Source organism: Nerophis lumbriciformis, linkage group LG30, assembly GCF_033978685.3.
Source record: "Nerophis lumbriciformis linkage group LG30, RoL_Nlum_v2.1, whole genome shotgun sequence".
NCBI lineage: Eukaryota > Metazoa > Chordata > Actinopteri > Syngnathiformes > Syngnathidae > Nerophis > Nerophis lumbriciformis.
The window spans coordinates 5,500,071-5,518,946 of NC_084577.2; the positions used below are offsets into that span (position 1 = coordinate 5,500,071).

Genomic DNA, 18,876 nt, shown 5'->3' on the forward strand with positions numbered 1-18,876 from the left:
TATTACTTCATGTTGTGTTGCGGAAGTCGGTGTGTCGCCATAACTTGCTTCGCTGTCACGTCCTTTTTGGCTTAAAGTTGTGTTGCAGCTTTATAATATTGTGTTGTCGTTTGTCTCTGTTATGGCATTTGCAATCGTGCTGTAGCTGAAAGTTTTTGTGTTGTAATTTATGCTTTTGTCTTGTGGCATTTGCTTTTGTTATGACCTTATTTCGATGAGTGTAGCCATCCACCATTTTTGTTTTGATGCCGTCACAGACGGGTAAATAGACTTATGGTTTACCGTTCTTATCATTAAAAGTGCTGAACTTCATATCAAGTCTGCTGTTTTTAAATTCAATGTTTTTTTTTCTAGCATCAATAAAATCGATCAATTCCCTTTTAAAACGATTTTGGATCGATACCTATCTTCCGGAAGGCAAACTTGCTGAGCACAGATCGATATGCTTGAAATTTAGGAATATAAATCGATCTGTCTATATATGAATCAATTGTTACACCCCTAATATTTATACTTTAAAAAAGTAATTTTAAACCTTAAGGGACTCCCACCAAATTCACTAAGCCATTGGTATCTTTATTTTTTCTCATTGACCAATAATTATTTTTTATTCCAATGGGGTTCTTAGGTATTCAAGGTTTTGTTCTGCCACAGCTTTCCCAGCCAGTTTTGTGCATACTTTTTGTCAAAAGAACACAGTTCAGTTTTGTTTCGATGGTGCTCAAATTTTGTGTTGGTTGCAGATCTCAACACGGTGTTTCTTTCTTAAATGCAAGTGATTCAAAACACTTTAATTTGAGTTGTGTGTAACAGTAATGTGCACTCAGGTGTAATGCTAAGGATAGGATTATACAGGTAAAAGCCAGTAAATTAGAATATTTTGAAAAACTTGATTTATTTCAGTAATTGCATTCAAAAGGTGTAACTTGTACATTATATTTATTCATTGCACACAGACTGATGCATTCAAATGTTTATTTCATTTAATTTTGATGATTTGAAGTGGCAACAAATGAAAATCCAAAATTCCGTGTGTCACAAAATTAGAATATTACTTAAGGCTAATACAAAAAAGGGATTTTTAGAAATGTTGGCCAACTGAAAAGTATGAAAATGAAAAATATGAGCATGTCCAATACTCAATACTTGGTTGGAGCTCCTTTTGCCTCAATTACTGCGTTAATGCGGCGTGGCATGGAGTCGATGAGTTTCTGGCACTGCTCAGGTGTTATGAGAGCCCAGGTTGCTCTGATAGTGGCCTTCAACTCTTCTGCGTTTTTGGGTCTGGCATTCTGCATCTTCCTTTTCACAATACCCCACAGATTTTCTATGGGGCTAAGGTCAGGGGAGTTGGCGGGCCAATTTAGAACAGAAATACCATGGTCCGTAAACCAGGCACGGGTAGATTTTGCGCTGTGTGCAGGCGCCAAGTCCTGTTGGAACTTGAAATCTCCATCTCCATAGAGCAGGTCAGCAGCAGGAAGCATGAAGTGCTCTAAAACTTGCTGGTAGACGGCTGCGTTGACCCGGGATCTCAGGAAACAGAGTGGACCGACACCAGCAGATGACATGGCACCCCAAACCATCACCCAACCATGCAAATTTTGCATTTCCTTTGGAAATCGAGGTCCCAGAGTCTGGAGGAAGACAGGAGAGGCACAGGATCCACGTTGCCTGAAGTCTAGTGTAAAGTTTCCACCATCAGTGATGGTTTGGGGTGCCATGTCATCTGCTGGTGTCGGTCCACTCTGTTTCCTGAGATCCAGGGTCAACGCAGCCGTCTACCAGCAAGTTTTAGAGCACTTCATGCTATATAATCCAATGACGACAAATATCACGATCTGTTACTTGGAATGTAAATGATAATAGAACCATTTCACAACGGTTACAAAGGCTCCTAATTTGGCTGCTAATGTATGAGGTTGCGTAAATTCCAGCTGTTCTATTTTCTCAAATCTGTTATTAATTTACTTACTAATTTATTGTTAATGGTTGGTTACTTTCCATTGTAACATGGTTATATCAACACTTCAGTTAACATTTACTCAACACTTAATCTTCTGTTGTTCCAATACTTAATACATTTTTAATATCATTAAACGATGACATTTTTTATCACAATTTCAGGCAAAACAAAGGATTGCGGTGTAACAATATCAAATCAAATATTTTGATTATTTCCTACTACTGGCTACTACATTTCGTTTTTACTCCTAAATATTTTCTGATAATAAAAAATATAGATCTAACCACTGTAGAATCAATCCTGTATTGTTACTGGTGATATTTGTATTGATCTGTTCATCTTTGTTTACATTTAGGGCTCTGGCTTGCAGTTAGCGTTTAACATATCTTCTTACGGTGGAGCACAATGCCTGACTTAGATGTGGTTTTGAGATGTGGAGGGACATTAGACGCAAGCTAGAATTCTAAGTTTTAATGAGGAAGCGGGCTTTCACGTGACATTTTTTTTGCGGAAAACCGCTAGAATGTGTCATCACCATGCATTATTACGATATAACGCTAGTATTAAAAACTTTATTGTCGCCAAAATGTATATAATTTATATCGTATATCGTCTGAGTAGCGCAACCCTACAATAGAGCAAATTTTACACCAAAGCATTATTTTAAAAGTTATTGGCGAATTTTCATCTACCTTTAAGGAAATATTCAAATGGTATAATGAACAAGTCATTTCATTTTGTGGCTGATCCAGATATATTCTACTACGTTACAGTACCTTACGTTTAATTTACGAGCTTCAACGTGTGTGTTTATATGCAAATGACCCCACCTCCACCCACAGAGACAAAGACACTGGATGACTGACAAGAAGCTTCACTGTGTTTCTTTTATTCCTCTATAGATAGTTCAAAAAGTGATCGGCAGATTTTTATCTACCTCTTAGGAAATGTCAGAAATGGGATAAGTAACAAGTGATTACATTTTGAGGCTGATTCGGATCACAGTCTGGATTCAGGACTGTTTTTTTTATTGAGATATGGGATCTGGCAAAAGTCTGCACTCTGACTGCTTTTCTAGTTGCACAATTCAACATGTTCAAAAAGAGTAGGAGGAAGGAAAGCTCATTAAATCCAACACTTTTTCCATATCTCAGCAATTACTGATAGTTTGTTCATTTCATTTGTGGTAATTTATAACCATTTTGTGATAGGGAATGAAAAGAATAGAGAATGTGTAATGATAGATTGTGATGAATTGGGAAAAGTGTTTTAGTACATAAATACATAATAAAAGATAAATACAAATAATTAAACACATTACTTAAATAACAAGAAAATACATTACATTAAAGTGAATAAAAATATTTATAAATAAATACATCGAATAAATAATCTTTGAATTACTTACATTTTATTAATATAATTGATTCATTGACATTTACAAGTCTCCCAATGTAATTAATTCATTAATTTAGTCATTTGCTACCACTTAATGTTTTAGAATGTTTTCCATAATGTTGGGTAGATAAAGATGCAAATGCAAATTATCTCCACATCCAACTGACACCAAGGTGGTTAAAGTGCAGTGAATTCACTGTCATGATATTGTACCCTCATTAGATAATACTGAAGTTGCAGCTGTTATGTCTTGAATGATAAGGAGAGAGCCTCTTTGTCTTTTACATTTTACCTGACGTAAATGATTGTGTGACCATAGACTGTGTGTTTTTGTCTCTCTGTGTCAGGCCTATGTTGGTGTCGTTTTAAAGCTGTTGGTGTAGGCCTTTGTTTTGATTAATATTGTTCTCTGTCTGATCCACAGCGGGGGCTTATTATTCAACCCAACCTCAGTTTACCCCTCCAGTTCAGGCATCGCCCGTCATCATGAACCCAGCCCCTCAACAGCAGCAACCACCACCTCAGCCTCCTCAACACATCCACACCAAACGGGAACGTAAACAGGTAATGTCTATTGTTCTATTTATAGAAACATATTGAAAAGGTGGGTATCTGCTTTTCTTCCCAACATTTCAATTAAGTTTATGATGGACCCTTATTGGCCTGCAGTATTTTCTATCATGGTGACTATGCATAGTGAAGTCCTTTGAACACATCTAAATAGGTTATCACCTATGGATAGGTACATTAGCAATGCTCTCTGTTTATTCTTCACTTGTTAATTTCATTTTGTGGTGTATTTTGTAGGGATAAACTTAGAGTAATAGCAGATTGAGTGATTGTTAAGAATGATTGGATTGAATTCCTTTGTTGTTTACTCACAATTATGTCAAAATGATGTGACAAATTTATAAATTTGGTGCTACCTGTTGGTTCTCACATGTAAACAAATGATAACTGTGCTGTCTGGGAATGTAGTTTGTCTATAAAACACTATTTGGTAGGTGGCAATACGCATCGTAACTCACCTCATGAGCACTTGTAGTAGGAGGAATCATTGTTACTGTCTTAGCTCATATTTGAGGTGTGCATGATAAATATCGGACAGCGAAGTATCGACCTTATATGAGTTATTATGATGTCATAACATACCAATCTGATACTATAAAAAATTGCTTTAAAAAAATTACTCCAAAAAGCTGAAATTACCCGCACTGTGCTGTAGGTTGGTTCGGGTGAGCAAATCAAGCACTCCTTTTCTCTTGCTCGTGCTGTAAATGGCTTGTGGTAAACTTCTCCTGAGCTCACTGTAAACAAACATGGCGTTGATCTTGTAGGACTTTTTCACTATTGTAGAGGAAGACATTTACATGTTATTAGCACCCAATGTTCTGCAAACATTCCACAAGGAGGAAAAAACATGGAGATCAAACGTTATCAGCAACCTCAAATGGCAGCATCGCTACGACAAAGTTTTTATCGCTTAACAGGGTGCCTGCTGCTAAAAAAGCTGCTCCAAAGCCAGCCGCAAAAAAAAAAAAAAAAAGTTCTATCTGCATGGCGTTCGAAAACCAAAGCCAAAACCATGGTGCTGAAAGAACAGCCCTTTACCACTGTTAAGATACTGGCTTTTGTTGACTTGTAAACCACTTGGAGCCACAGTTTGTACTTCAGAGCCGCATGCGCTATTTTTCAAACTGTTTCAAATTTTTGTTTTGTTAATACCGTATTTTTCGGAGTATAAGTCGCTCCGGAGTATAAGTCGCACCGGCCGAAAATGCATAATAAAGGAGGAAAAAAACGTATATACTGTAAGTCGCACTGGAGTATAAGTCACATTTTTTGAGGAAATTTATTTGATAAAACCCAACACCAAGAATAGACATGTGGAAGGCAATTTAAAATAAATAAAGAATAGTGAACAACAGGCTGAATAAGTGTACGTTATATGACGCATAAATAACCAACTGAGAACGTGACTGGTATGTTAACGTAACATTATGGTAAGAGTAATTCAAATAACTATAACATATAGAACATGCTATACGTTTACCAAACAATCTGTCACTCCTAATCGCTAAATCCGATGACATCTTATACGTCTAGTCTCTTACGTGAATGAGCTAAATAATATTATTTGATATTTTACGGTAATGTGTTAATTTCACACATGAGTCGCTCCTGAGTATAAGTCGCACCCCCGGCCAAACTATAAAAAAATCTGCGACTTATAGTTCGAAAAATACGGTATTAGTGATGTGTAGTGGTGAAAAAAATTCAGAATGGCAATATATCGATACTAGATGATACTAGAAGTTGACAGTTAAATATAGGGCATTTCTTTGACATTTAAGTGGCAAAAAACTTTATCTACTTACTCTACAATGCAATACAATAAGGCTGAGACAATTTGTCAACGTTGTCAACGTTTTCAATGACGTCACATAAGTCGACGTCACATACACCTTGCTTCGGAAAATAATGGCCCTACCTAAGGAGAAAAAGATGCCACTAGTGTTGTTCTAATCGATAAGCCACTTCGCATTATTGACCAATTTCTTTGGAAAACTTTGTGATCGCCAGATGACAATCAATGCTTTCTAATGCTGATCACAAAATGATCACTTGTAGCTCATACCTTACAGCTCACTTACAGACAAGGCTACTTACTACTAGCTACTGCTAACAATTTGTGTATATCCATACTAGGGATGTCCCGATCCGATATTTGGATCGGATCGGCTGCCGATATTTGCCAAAAATTGCGTATCAACAAGGCATGGGAAAATGCCGATCCAGATCCAGTTTTAAAAAAAAAACCTCCGGTCCGTGTTTTCCAACGCACTTTTCTGCTGCTCCGTAATTTCCGTTCCGCATTTTCCAGCACACCTTCAACACATCCACAGGTCTGTCAATTCTCACGCAGTTGCTTTTAGCTGCTGGCATTACATGACAGGCTCTTCTCACTCTTTCCTGTGTCTCCCTCTCACAGACAGCAAGTGCACCTTCTTACACACGTCACATACTGTCACGACATACGTCACATACTGTCACGTCACACGTCACATACGTATACGTCCTCCCGAGCAGAGAGGTAGCAGCATGGCTAACATTAGCTGTGATGCTAGCGCAGCCGTGCGAGCAACGCTCCCTCTAATGTGCAATTGCGCACTGTTTAAGCGTCCTTTGCGCATAGCAAATCTATGCCACGCACAAAATCTAATAAAAAAATAAGCGCATAACAATTTTCGACACACGGACACGACAGAGAAAACAGTTTTCGTCATCATTGTTCAAATACTGTGACGTCTGTCGAGACACTTATCTCCATTCGGTGCCACACGCCCACACCATCAAAATGCTGAGGCAAAAATTTCCACATCAACACCGTATGAAAAAAGTAGTGATTTTTTTAGTTGTGATTTCCTTCTCTGCATGAAAGTTTAAAAGTAGCATATATTAATGCAGTATGAAGAAGAATGTTTTAATGTAGACATGCAAGCCTTGAAAGAAAATTTTGAAAATCAAGACTACATTTCCTGCAAATGGGTGCATTTCTACCCTATATTTTAACTTTAGATTTATTCTCATATCAAACTCTTTTGGCTGTCTTTTTGACACTTACATCTGGCGCCCCCCTCCACACCCTGGATTATAAATAATGTAAATAATTCAATGTGATTACCGTATCTTGTGTGATGACTGTCTTATGATGATAGTATATATCTGATAGTATATATCTGTATCATGAATCAATTTAAGTGGACCCCGACTTAAACAAGTTGAAAAACTTATTGGGGTGTTACCATTTAGTGGTCAATTGTACGGAATATGTACTTCACTGTGCAACCTACTAATAAAAGTCTCAATCAATCAATCAAAACACATAGAATCATCATACTGCTGTGATTATATGCATCAAGTGTTCATTCAAGGCTAAGGCAAAATATCGAGATATATATTGTGTATCGCAATATGGCCTTAAAATATCGCAACATTAAAAAAAGGCCATATCGCCCAGCCCTAGTTCAATGATGCCATTTCTGTTTGTCATGTATAATTTTGTCTATTTAGTGTTTATCCTTGAATAAACAGGTCAGTTTCTTGTTACCAACCATTGTGTATTATTCAAACTCCCCTAATTCAGCTGGCTAGTTGTTATCAAGAGTACTAAAACCCTTTTCAACATGATTCTGACAACTAAGTAGGCTAAATAACTTTAAACTTTAATACATGCTCGGATAGGCCAGTATCGGTCAGTATCGGTATCGGTCAGTATCGGTATCAGTATCGGTATCGGTCAGTATCGGTATCGGATCGGAAATGCAAAAACAATATCGGTATCGGATCGGAAGTGCAAAAACCTGGATCGGGACATCCCTAATCCATACTCAGTGAAGTGCGGCCCCTCTAAGGTAATGTCACCTCCATTGCGGCAAATAAACTTCATTTCTCATAAGTAATATCACAGTGGAACTAGAGAAAAATACAAAAAAAGTGACATATTGAGAAAAAGAGCAGTAGATGACAAGGAAACATGTTACCACTAAGCTAGTTTGAAACAACCGAATAAGTGCTTAGTTCACTTTCACAGACATGTAAATTGAACCATGTTACAGCAGAAAGTAAGCAGATATTAACAGCAAATTAAACAAGTAGATTAATAAGTCTAAAAAGATGATGATATTACAGCAGTCCTGTAATGCCAGGGCGTGTGACCTCGAGGAACATGTTTTTTTTCTTCCGTACTAGAATATAACGAAGTGTATGTAGCACTTGGCTTCATTGTAACCACAGTGAGAAACTCAGAAAAGGCCCGTGTGTTGTTTCCTTTAATGTTAATAAACTTACAATGTTATGCAGAGGAATAATTACAACAAATTATATTATTTATAGTCACGGTGGAGAGTGGGGGGGGGGGCGCGCAAGATATTTTCTTCTTCCGAGGGGGGGCGTAACAGAAAAAAATTGAGAAGCACTGTATTACAGCGACAAAAGCAATGTTGTGCTCTGATGTTGTCTGTCGTGTGCCAGGCGATCACGCAGGATTTTGTGTTGCTCCATAAATTGATGCAGTTGATACCAAGAGTAGCACAGTAGATGATTGATACTAGCGATTAGATTAATATTTTATTTTAACACTATGCATTTTTTGTCGTTTTTGTAATGTTTAAAAATTCAGGAAGTAAATCCCTGGAGACAGGTGGATTATGACTTTATATTACTCAAACAATTGTATAAAATAAAATAAGGAAATATTTTGTAGTTTATGTCATTACAGTGGCTTCATGTGTTTTTCTGCTGATTAAAATTGTGATTAAAAAGCAAAATAATTTAGTGATCTTAAATATTTTAAATAAAAAAGTAATAATCTCAATATCATTATTGCCAATACTGCACCTGCAACTACATGGTATTGAATCAATGCCCAAATTTGCAGTATGATCCACTCCTAGTTCACTTCCCAAAAAGTAAGGCGATTTTTTTGGGTTACTTTTTCAGATAATTTAAGTCCATAGCTCGCACCATAAATAAATCCTAAAATTTACACTTAGTACATGTAATCGGCTGATCTCACTTGTATAGATGTTATGGGACTAGGCAGCATAAAACCCTAATCAAAACACCCTTAGATGATACTTTAGAAAATAATCCTTTTAAGGTGCTCTCTAAAATGCAAATTAGAAATGACTTTTCACAGCAGCACACTGTAATGCACACGCTCTTCAAAGACATCAAGGTATCATCAATCAATCAATCAATCTTTGGCACCAGCTTAAGCACAAACAGGCATATTTATAGCCAACTACCTCTCGGTAATATTGCCACTTTCCATGCCAAGCCTGCTTTGTAGAAAGCGCTTGAAAGCATTGGATATACCATATACATGCTACTGACGAGCATTAGTGGTTTTACATGGTGATGTCAACAACTCCAAAATTGGTCATCAAACTACAGCTAAGAGGAACGTTACAATCAAACAGCTGGTGTTTAATAAGTACATTATCTACAGTATAAACACCTTTTCATTAAGTTAAATGTGCCAGTCTTTGTCTTTTTTAAATTGTACAAAGACTACTTCCTGGCTACGGCAACACACTGAAATGTATGCATATTTGCAAATGAGACTCAGAACCTGTTCCCAGAGTAACGTTTTTCGGTGGAAACGATAAAGAAATGTATTGTTTCAGCTAGAGATGTCCGATAATATCAGACTGCCGATATTATCGGCCGATAAATGCTTTAAAATGTGATATTGGAAATGATCGGTATCTGTTTCAAAAAGTAAAATGTATGACTTTTTAAAACGCCGCTATACGGAGTGGTACACGGACGTAGGGAGAAGTACAGAGCACCAATAAACCTTAAAGGCACTGCTTTTGCGTGCCGGCCCAATCACATAATATCTACGGCTTTTCACACACACAAGTGAATGCAATTCATACTTGGTCAACAGCCATACAGGTCACACTGTGGGTGGCCGTATAAACAACTTTAACACTGTTACAAATATGCGCCACGCTGTGAACCCACACCAAACAAGAATGACAAACACATTTCGGGAGAACATCCGCACCGTAACACAACATAAACACAACAGAACAAATACCCAGAACTCTTTGCAGCACTAACTCTTCTGAGACGCTACAATATACACCCCCCGGGGTCTTGTTCACGAGTGAGGGAAGAGTGAATCGTGAGATCGACAGGGGGATCGGTGCAACGTCTGCAGTGATGCAGACCTTTTATCGGTCTGTTGTGGTGAAGGAGCTAAGCCGGAAGGCAAAGCTCTCAATTTACTGGTCGATCTACGTCCCTATCCTCCCCTATGGTTATGACCAAAAGGACAAGTTCCAGAGTTTCCTCCTTCAGCTGGCGGGGCTCTCCCTTGGATTAGAATGCCCCCCAAACGCTTCCCAGGGAAGGTGTTTAGGGCACGTCCGACTGGCAGGAAACAAAACAGGGAGGACCAAGGACACGATGGAGAGACTGTCTCCCAGCTGGCTTGGGAACGTCTTGGGATCCCCCTGGGAAGAGATGGATGAAGCAGCTGGGGAGACGAAGTCTGGGCTTCTCTGCTTAGGCTGCTGCCCCCGCAACCGGACTTCGGATAAGCGGAGGAAGATGGAGGGATGTCCCTCCATCCATTTTCTACCGCTTGTCACTCTTGGGGTCGCGGATTGGCTGGGGCCTATTCAAGCTGCATTCGAGCGGAAGGCGGTGTACACCCTGGCAAGTCACCACATCATCACAGGGCCAACGCAGATAGACAAACAACATTCACACTCACATTCACACACTAGGGCCCATTTAGTGTTGCCAATCAACCGATTCCCAGGTGCATGTCTTTGGAGGTTGGAGGAAGCCGCAAATTAGTTTAAATACTAACACGATGTTAAGCTCGGGCCACCAGAAGAACAAGTGTTTTGTGTCCTTTGCTGTTTATAATACTGAAAAAAAAACAGGGTTTTACCGTTATATACTGTACTATTATGTACTACCAATGTTTAACATTGTAACTTTTGTATATAGCTTTTGTAAAGCGATGTTGGCAAATTGTGTGTGTGATGTACCGGTAGCTAATGACAGCCATTTCCTAACTTTTTTTGATTGGACAAGAATCACTTTTTAATATAGTGCACACACAACATCAAACAACAAAAATTAATCAGTACAAACACAAATATATCGAACATCCTCTTCTTTATTTTCCCTAAACACTATGTTAGGAAGTATGAACAACGCACCAACGCAAAGATTATGAATTATAACCTCACACATCGAAAGTTACATCACGTTGGCTAGCTCTGATGTAGCATAACAAGTAGCTCGTAGCAGCGAGCTCGTCAAGATTAAAGTATGATTAAAGCTACCAGAAGTGCATTTCTGCTTTAGTTTCCCACCAAACTACTGCTGGTTCAAGCATATTTGAGGGAAGCTGTAGAATGAGGTGTATTTCAGTGGATAAAGAATTTTCATCTTTCATATCGCTGCTACATTGATGTATAGCCAGTGGCAGTGGTTGCTAGCTGCTGATCCATCCAGAATGTCCTCACAGAGTTGGAAACGTATTATGTCCAAATGTCTGTGGCCCCTCCAATGCCCAGATTCCATGACATGTCTGTACTTGTTCTAGACCTTCTTTCACTTGTTTTATAAACCGACATGGACTTTCGTTATGTCACTATATGAATGAAGTCCGGTGCTCTGTCTCTGTCTGCTTCCAGTGCCACTTTTGGCGAGGCGTTGTACAACATAATTTTCACCCAGTAATCGTTTCTGCCTGGACGTGACTCATTCTTGATATGACACCGTGCAGACACATTAACTTTTCAACTCGGCGGCAAAACAAAACATAAACTTTACTCTGGGGACCGGCCATTCTAATTGTAAGAAAACAAAAAACAACTGGACAGCACAGTCAGCTGTGTGTTAAATGTTTAGTTAACCAAAAATTAAGATTGTATTGTTCAATTAATTAAGGTTTATTACCACAAACACACAGAAAAGTACCGAAAATCATAAACATAAACTACAAAATGGAACCACCGAGTACCAGTATATATTACCAAGTATCAGGAATTGGTACCGTATCAATTAAAAGGGACCCTTATTATGCAAAATGCAACATTTCTAAATTGTTGGTACCTGCTTATGTGTATTTGGGATCTGCATAACTCCAGGAAAATTTCAAAGCAAACCGTGGAGGCATTGCAGAGATATTTATAAAATAATCTTGTCTGCCTTCATACTTCCTCCAAATGAGCCGTTCTGTGACGTTTTCTGACTGTGACGTCTGTGGATATCTCCATATATGGTACAAATGTACCCAAAGATCTTTGCCTGAGTCTGCCCTTTTTAGTTTATGTAGGAGTAGTTAGGCCACATGTCCACAATGAAACCCAATGAACAAAAATGCTCTGTTGTTGGTTGCTTTATTCAGCACAAATCACTAAAGAAACGTTCAGCCTCTCTTGAAGTAAGAAGTGCTTTACTTTTAACTTTATTGATCCGTGGTAATTTGCCTTCAACTGTGAACATTGTCATTCTGAGTGTGTGCAGAGAGGAGTCGTGCTTCACTAACCACAAAACTTAACAAAAAGATCGATTTTCCGAAAAACTGTTTTTATTGGCGAGCTCGATGCCTCCTATTTATGGAAATAGAGGAGACAATGAAAAGGTAACTAATAGCAGTAGGTTAGAAATTATATGTTAGCAATGTTAACTTGATTTGCTCAGCCTTCTAATTTAAGACATCAGTGTCATCGTCCTGCGGCAAAATAAAGAATGATACTGGCAATGCACTTATTAGTTATATAATCTGTTATTACGTTAGCATTGTAGCTCGTAGCGTAGTTCATTGTATAGCTGGCTTCAGCCTAACGTTTACAAGAGTTTGAAGCAGAAGAGCAGTGAAGTTATTAACATGATATAGAATAGAAAATCATTTTATTGTCAATATATACATGTCTACATTCAGGATCTAGCATTGGAGAGATACAGATCCTGTAGAAGTTTAACCTTAGTTTATAAAAGTTAAAGTAAAGTTAAAGTACCAATGATTGTCACACACACACTAGGTGTGGCGAGATTATTCTCTGCATTTGACCCATCACCCTTGATCACCCCCTGGGAGGTGAGGGGAGCAGTGGGCAGCAGCGGTGGCCGCGCCCGGGAATCATTTTGGTGATTTAACACCCAATTCCAACCCTTGATGCTGAGTGCCAAGCAGGGAGGTAATGGGTCCCATTTTTTTATAGTCTTTGGTATGACTCGGCCGGGGTTTGAACTCACAACCTACCGATCTCAGGGCGGACACTCTAACCACAAGGCCACTGAGTAGGTTGTAGGTTATAGTTACAGACTTGACCAATGTTCCCTCTAAGATGCGCGCCTGTGCAATTGCGCACTACTCAAGCGTCCTCTGCGCACGGCAAATCTATGCCACGCACAAAATCAAATAAAAAAATAAGCGCATAATAATTTTCGACACGACACGGACACGACAGAGAAAACAGTTTTCGTCATCATTGTTCAAATATTGTAACGTCTGTCAAGACACTTTGAGGACATGAATTCCATCGATCACTTTACTGAGCAAAACTCTTTATTGTCGGCCATAAACACCTCACCAAAACATTAGTAAAAAAAAATTATATCTAGCAAAACTGGTCATTTTCTGCAGTACAAACCAGACCAAAACCAACTTTGTTATATCAACAGCAGCCGCTCGCTCTTTCTCACTTGCGCCAACACATGCACATATGGCACTTAGCCAGTGATGCGTTTACAGCCACACAAAAAGTCGGACAACTCCAACACCACACATAAAGTGTAGTTCCAGGTCGTTACACTATGATTTACCAATCAAATGTGTGCTTATTCTAGTGTCATTTATTAGGAATCTTAATTTATAAATATTAATCATGAAATGCTGTTAGTATATTAAATAAATACTAATAAAAATATATTTTTTACAAACAGGAAGTTGCAGGAATGTACACATGATCCCCTGCTTACATCTCATTGTGCAACATGTGAATGTTTTAATGGGAACTAAATGCAATGTATGCAGATTATTTCCAAAGCAGGACCTCCACCCAGACAAACAATACAAGTACACAGTTCATGAAAAACAATATTTTTTGTTATTGTCATTGTAAGTGGGCCTAAACACTTATATTAGAAAATAATCTCATGGAAATGACTGCTGTCATTTGATTATAATAATAAGAGAATGTTGTCTGTCTATCTGTGTTGGCCCTGCGATGAGGTGGGGACTTGTCCAGGGTGTACCCCGCCTTCCGCCCGAATGCAGCTGAGATAGGCTCTAGCACCCCGCGCGACCCCGAAAGGGACAAGCGGTAGAAAATGGATGGATGGATGGAGATTTAACTTGTTATTTAGTCAGGTTTGGGACTGGTGTGCTGCTGGTGTAGCCACAGTGTGCACGTCTGATGTTGCTCACATGGGCTCCACTGAATGCTCAGGGAGTTTTTGCGTTTGCTCACACACACGAAAAATTAGAGGGAACATTGGACTTGACTGATTCCTTCTGCTCCTCCACCTGCATTGTTTCCTTGTCATGCCGACAACTAAACTTGGCGTGTCCACTGCTCTCACTTTATCATCCGGGATGTTATGTTGTGGTGAAAGTCACTCAAAACAGATGGCTGGTGGCGGTCACCAAAACTAAAAAACATGGCTGCCGTGGCAGTGATGAAGGTTCACTCACCAAAGAACCACCATTACCGTATTTTTCGGGCTATAAGTCGCTCCAGAGTATAAGTCGCACCAGCCGAAAATGCACAATAAAGAAGGAAAAAAAACATATATAAGTCGCATTTTTGGGGGGAAATGTGTTTGATAAAACCCTACACCAAGAATAGACATTTGAAAGGCATATTCAAATAAATAAAGAATAGTAAACAACAGGCTGAATAAGTGTACGTTATATGAGGCATAAATAACCAACTGAGAACGTGCCTGGTATGTTAACGTAACATATTATGGTAATAGTCATTCAAATAACTATAACATGTAGAACATGCTATACATTTACCAAACAATCTGTCACTCCTAATCGCTAAATCCCATGACATCTTATACGTCTAGTCTCTTACATGAATGAGCTAAATAATATTATTTGATATTTTACGGTAATGTGTTAATAATTTCACACATAAGTCGCTCCTGAGTATAAGTCGCACCCCCGGCCAAACTGAAAAAAAACTGTGACTTATAGTCCGAAAAATACGGTATTCGAAAAGAACATGATTTATTAATGTCTTTTGACATATCAGGGCCATTTAATGATGACTTGGCACCTTTAACTGTAAACTAGTATAATTTAGGTATTAGTTTTGGTTCTTTAGGTCAACTTAATTTACTATTTTTGTGCAAATCATTAGTTTTTTTGCTGATATTGAGAAATCATTTCAACTAAAAGCTTTGCCTTTGCAGGTGAGATTGTGAGGGGGAAAAAAATACATTGACCAAAATAACAAACCCATAACAGAGAGGAAAAAAAATTAATTACGAAAAAAGTAGACAAGGAAAAAAGTAATCTTTCACCTCATCTGGTAATTGTGTAAATAGTATCAGTAAGTGAAACTTCTATTTTGACTATATGATGTATTATTTCTTTGTATGACTTTTGACTTTTGAATCGCATCAATAAATATATCAGATTTATTAAGAATGTTTCTTTTTTCTTTTACAATGTAATTGTTTTCTATTTTTGGTATTAGATTTCCATGTGATATTTAAAATAGACTGCAATGAACTTGACTGTAACATGAGGTGCTGTAAAACTACGCCGCTCATGTCCCATTTCTAGACGGTGCAGTCGATCTTCCTTTAAGAACGTGTGTGTCTGCTGCCTCCTATGTAATTGTCTTTGAGATTTAGGTTAAGAATTTACAGTTCACACTGGCAAAACCTTTTTTTTTTAAATTTAGCAATACAGAATATTGTCGTATCTATTTATACCTATATCTGTGTTTAATCTTCCTGTCGTATTGTATAAATCAGGGTTTTAGAGACATTCACAGCCTGAATATATGCCTTGAGCTTTGTTCTTTTGCCTTGCCTTTGGCTGGGTCCCTCTTTGGCTGCTTATCAGAGACTGGGGTTGCCTGGGGTTGGACTTTGAATTGGCCAAGGGGACACCCATTAGAAAGGGCCATTTGAGAAATAATGACACATTTGTTTGCGAGGATGAATGCGCTTTATCCAACAGTTTTTGTGTGCTCACGTATACAACTAAAAGCTTTTAGCATTGTTTTTTAGAGAGAGAGGTAAGCAATTTGGAGCCAAAGAACCACAAGGCTACCTTAAGAGTGTGCAAGCTTTTGCATCAAAGTTATAAAGTGTGTGTGTTAGCTTCCTGATAGTTAGCATATATTTTTTTAAAGTCAGGTATACTGATTGCGTCAAATTATCTTTTTTATTGCACTTACTTTATGTCATTGGAAAAACTAGAGCAGGAGGGGGTTGTGGGACGTGTCAGCACATTGCTCAGCTCCACGTGGCCAACTATCCCCCACCCCCTCCCTTACTTGGTTCTCTGGCACTCCCTCTTCTGCTAGTTTTGTCTGTTTTTTAGCAAGTGAGCAACTGATGAGCGTGAGGAAAAATTAGCAAAAGGGTACTCTCACTGGTAGACGCTCAATTGATTATAGCTATTCCTCTTTCGAAACCCTCCCATTCCTTCATATTGCACCCTCCCCTACTTCCCCCCTGGGCCTCTTTAACTGTTACTCTCTGTGGGTGGGAGTTGCACATTCCAATACCATAGCTCCAGTGGCTATCCTAGTTCCCTCCTCCCTGTTCTGTTCATCAAATGAGTGAAGCAGAGAGGGAGTGAAGTTGTTAGCGAGCCAACTGACAGCCCAGCCCAACCCTGCTCGGTTGTCAGCCTGAAACAGTTAAGATTAGGTAAAGCGTTCCGGCACCGGCCTGCGTTTTTTTTTGTCAAGTTTGGACCCCGCTTGAGCTGCTGCTCCACTCCCAGGATGAAATAGTTTTTTCCGTGCTCTTGTTACAAATAGCGGGCAATGGACACTGCTTGATAAAGGTTAGTCATGTTTGCCAACCGTTGTGATTTTTGAGTCAAAGTTCTAGAGGCCACCGTCTTTGTTGCGTGTGTTAGCTCAAGGTTAAATTTTTCACTTTAGTCCCATGACTGTGCACGTCACTTTTAGTGGCATTCTGGCTCATACCAGTTTCTCAGCAGCTCTGACTTCCTAGAATAAGCATGTCGTCTGTGAGTGAGCGAGTGTTTCAAAAATGTTTATGTGGCACTCAATATGAGCAAGTGATTGCACATTAACTTCTTTTCCTCTTTGCATGTTGTGTGCCAAGTTAAATTATGTTGTTTTCCTAACTTTTTTTTTTAAACAAACCCCTATATTTCATTATATTTTGGTTTAACGTGTAAATGGGTGCTCATAGTGGCTAGTGCTTTGCTGTTCCTGCATGTTTACAATGTGAGAAATATAGCATTTAATGTCATGAGAACAAACTGAAAACTGGAGGAATGCAAGATGGGAGGTTCTTATCTCAAGGACTACTGTGTTTCCCCCAATATATTTCATTATTACTCTGCATTTCCCTTTTATAAAGGTAATCTAAATCAATGCAACATTAGGGATGCAGCATATTTGTAAATGTATTTTTGTTCCTGACTGTTAGCACTGCATAACTTCGACCACTGATTCCCTTGTTTTTTTTTTTTAATAGATCAGAATAAAAGACCCAGAAAGTGGTAGAGACATTACAGAGGAGATTATGTCAGGGGGCCGCAGTGGCTCTACCCCAACACCACCACAGGTAAGTTATTGTAATGTAGGCCTTTACCTGACTGTTTTTTCCTTATTTTTCTTATTTAATTGACATTTGAAAATGCTTTGAATCAGTGACCTGCGGTCAGGTGAGGCACTGTAAGTGTGGCATTATTCTAGCTAATGGGACAATAAACTGCAGATAAATTTCATATGGCGAGGCGCACAATATTCCGTGAGAGAGCATATGTCAACTGGCAAGGGCTTGCTGCTGTCGTCTTTCTACAGATTGGAAAAGACAAACTAAACTCAAATGCGGAGGATTTTTAACAACAAAGTAACAGTTTTCCTGGAGAAGGAAAGTTGTGTTATTAATACATTGTGTGAATCCAACTTTGTATTTAATGTTTTTTTTAATGTGTCTTTTTTCACCATGTGAAACATCTGGTTATCCTCTTAATGACCAACCTGTAATATTTGATCAGAACACAGTAATTTAAATGTTAAAATAATAAGTCTGTGCCCCATGAGCAATTAACCTCACCTTATTTTTATTCTTACCACCAAAAATGTTGATGCTTAAATTTAAACAGACTGCCATATCTGGATCAGACAGTACAGGAGTGGTCCCGTCTAATGCTGAGATTGTACCAGCTGCTATTGCACCACTACCAGTTGGAGCAGGTAAGTCCCATATGCAGAGTCCTGACTATAATCCCAGGCGACACTGATTAAGAAGTTGCATTAATATGCATAATATTGGTACAGTCCAAAACTAAGACATGTAAAGTATGGCTGTCAAAATTAACACAATCAAAAGTAATCCTAATTAAAAATGTAAACGCAATCCATCCCTGAAATTTCTCTAACCTACTTGCAGTTTACAACCTTGACAAATGATATGAAACCATGTGTTAATCACAACGAATATTTATTTAACAAATAAACCTTAGGCTTAGGTCAGGCTTATTAAAAAAATAAGTACTAATTAAATATACTGTTTTAGAAGGGACTTTGAATAACTGACGAAAAATACCTTTTACAATTACGATGTGCTAAACTAAATAAACCAAAATAATAATGAATATGTTTAACTATAAATCCATCTGTCCATCCATTTTCTACCGTATATCTCTTTCGAAATGTCAATAAAACTAAAGTGCAAATGAAAATACAGCTTCACCACTTAAGTCATATTTTTTGCGCTTAAGAAACTTAGACTATCTC

At 38.4% G+C, this 18,876-nt stretch overlaps 1 protein-coding gene across 4 annotated transcripts in view; it reads left to right on the forward strand.

Moving 5' to 3' along the window:
• Positions 1-18,876, forward strand: part of LOC133572602 (eukaryotic translation initiation factor 4 gamma 1-like) — a 99,242-nt gene that overhangs the window by 45,280 nt on the left and 35,086 nt on the right. For 3 of the 4 annotated variants that reach the window (XM_061925420.2, XM_061925421.2, XM_061925423.2), the window contains 3 exons: positions 3,789-3,928; positions 17,609-17,698; positions 18,243-18,333. In XM_061925420.2, the coding sequence (XP_061781404.2) occupies positions 3,789-3,928; positions 17,609-17,698; positions 18,243-18,333 (321 nt within the window). Of the gene's footprint in view, positions 1-3,788; positions 3,929-16,798; positions 16,944-17,608; positions 17,699-18,242; positions 18,334-18,876 lie in introns of those variants that run through there. The other variant, XM_061925424.2, reaches the window with a different exon arrangement.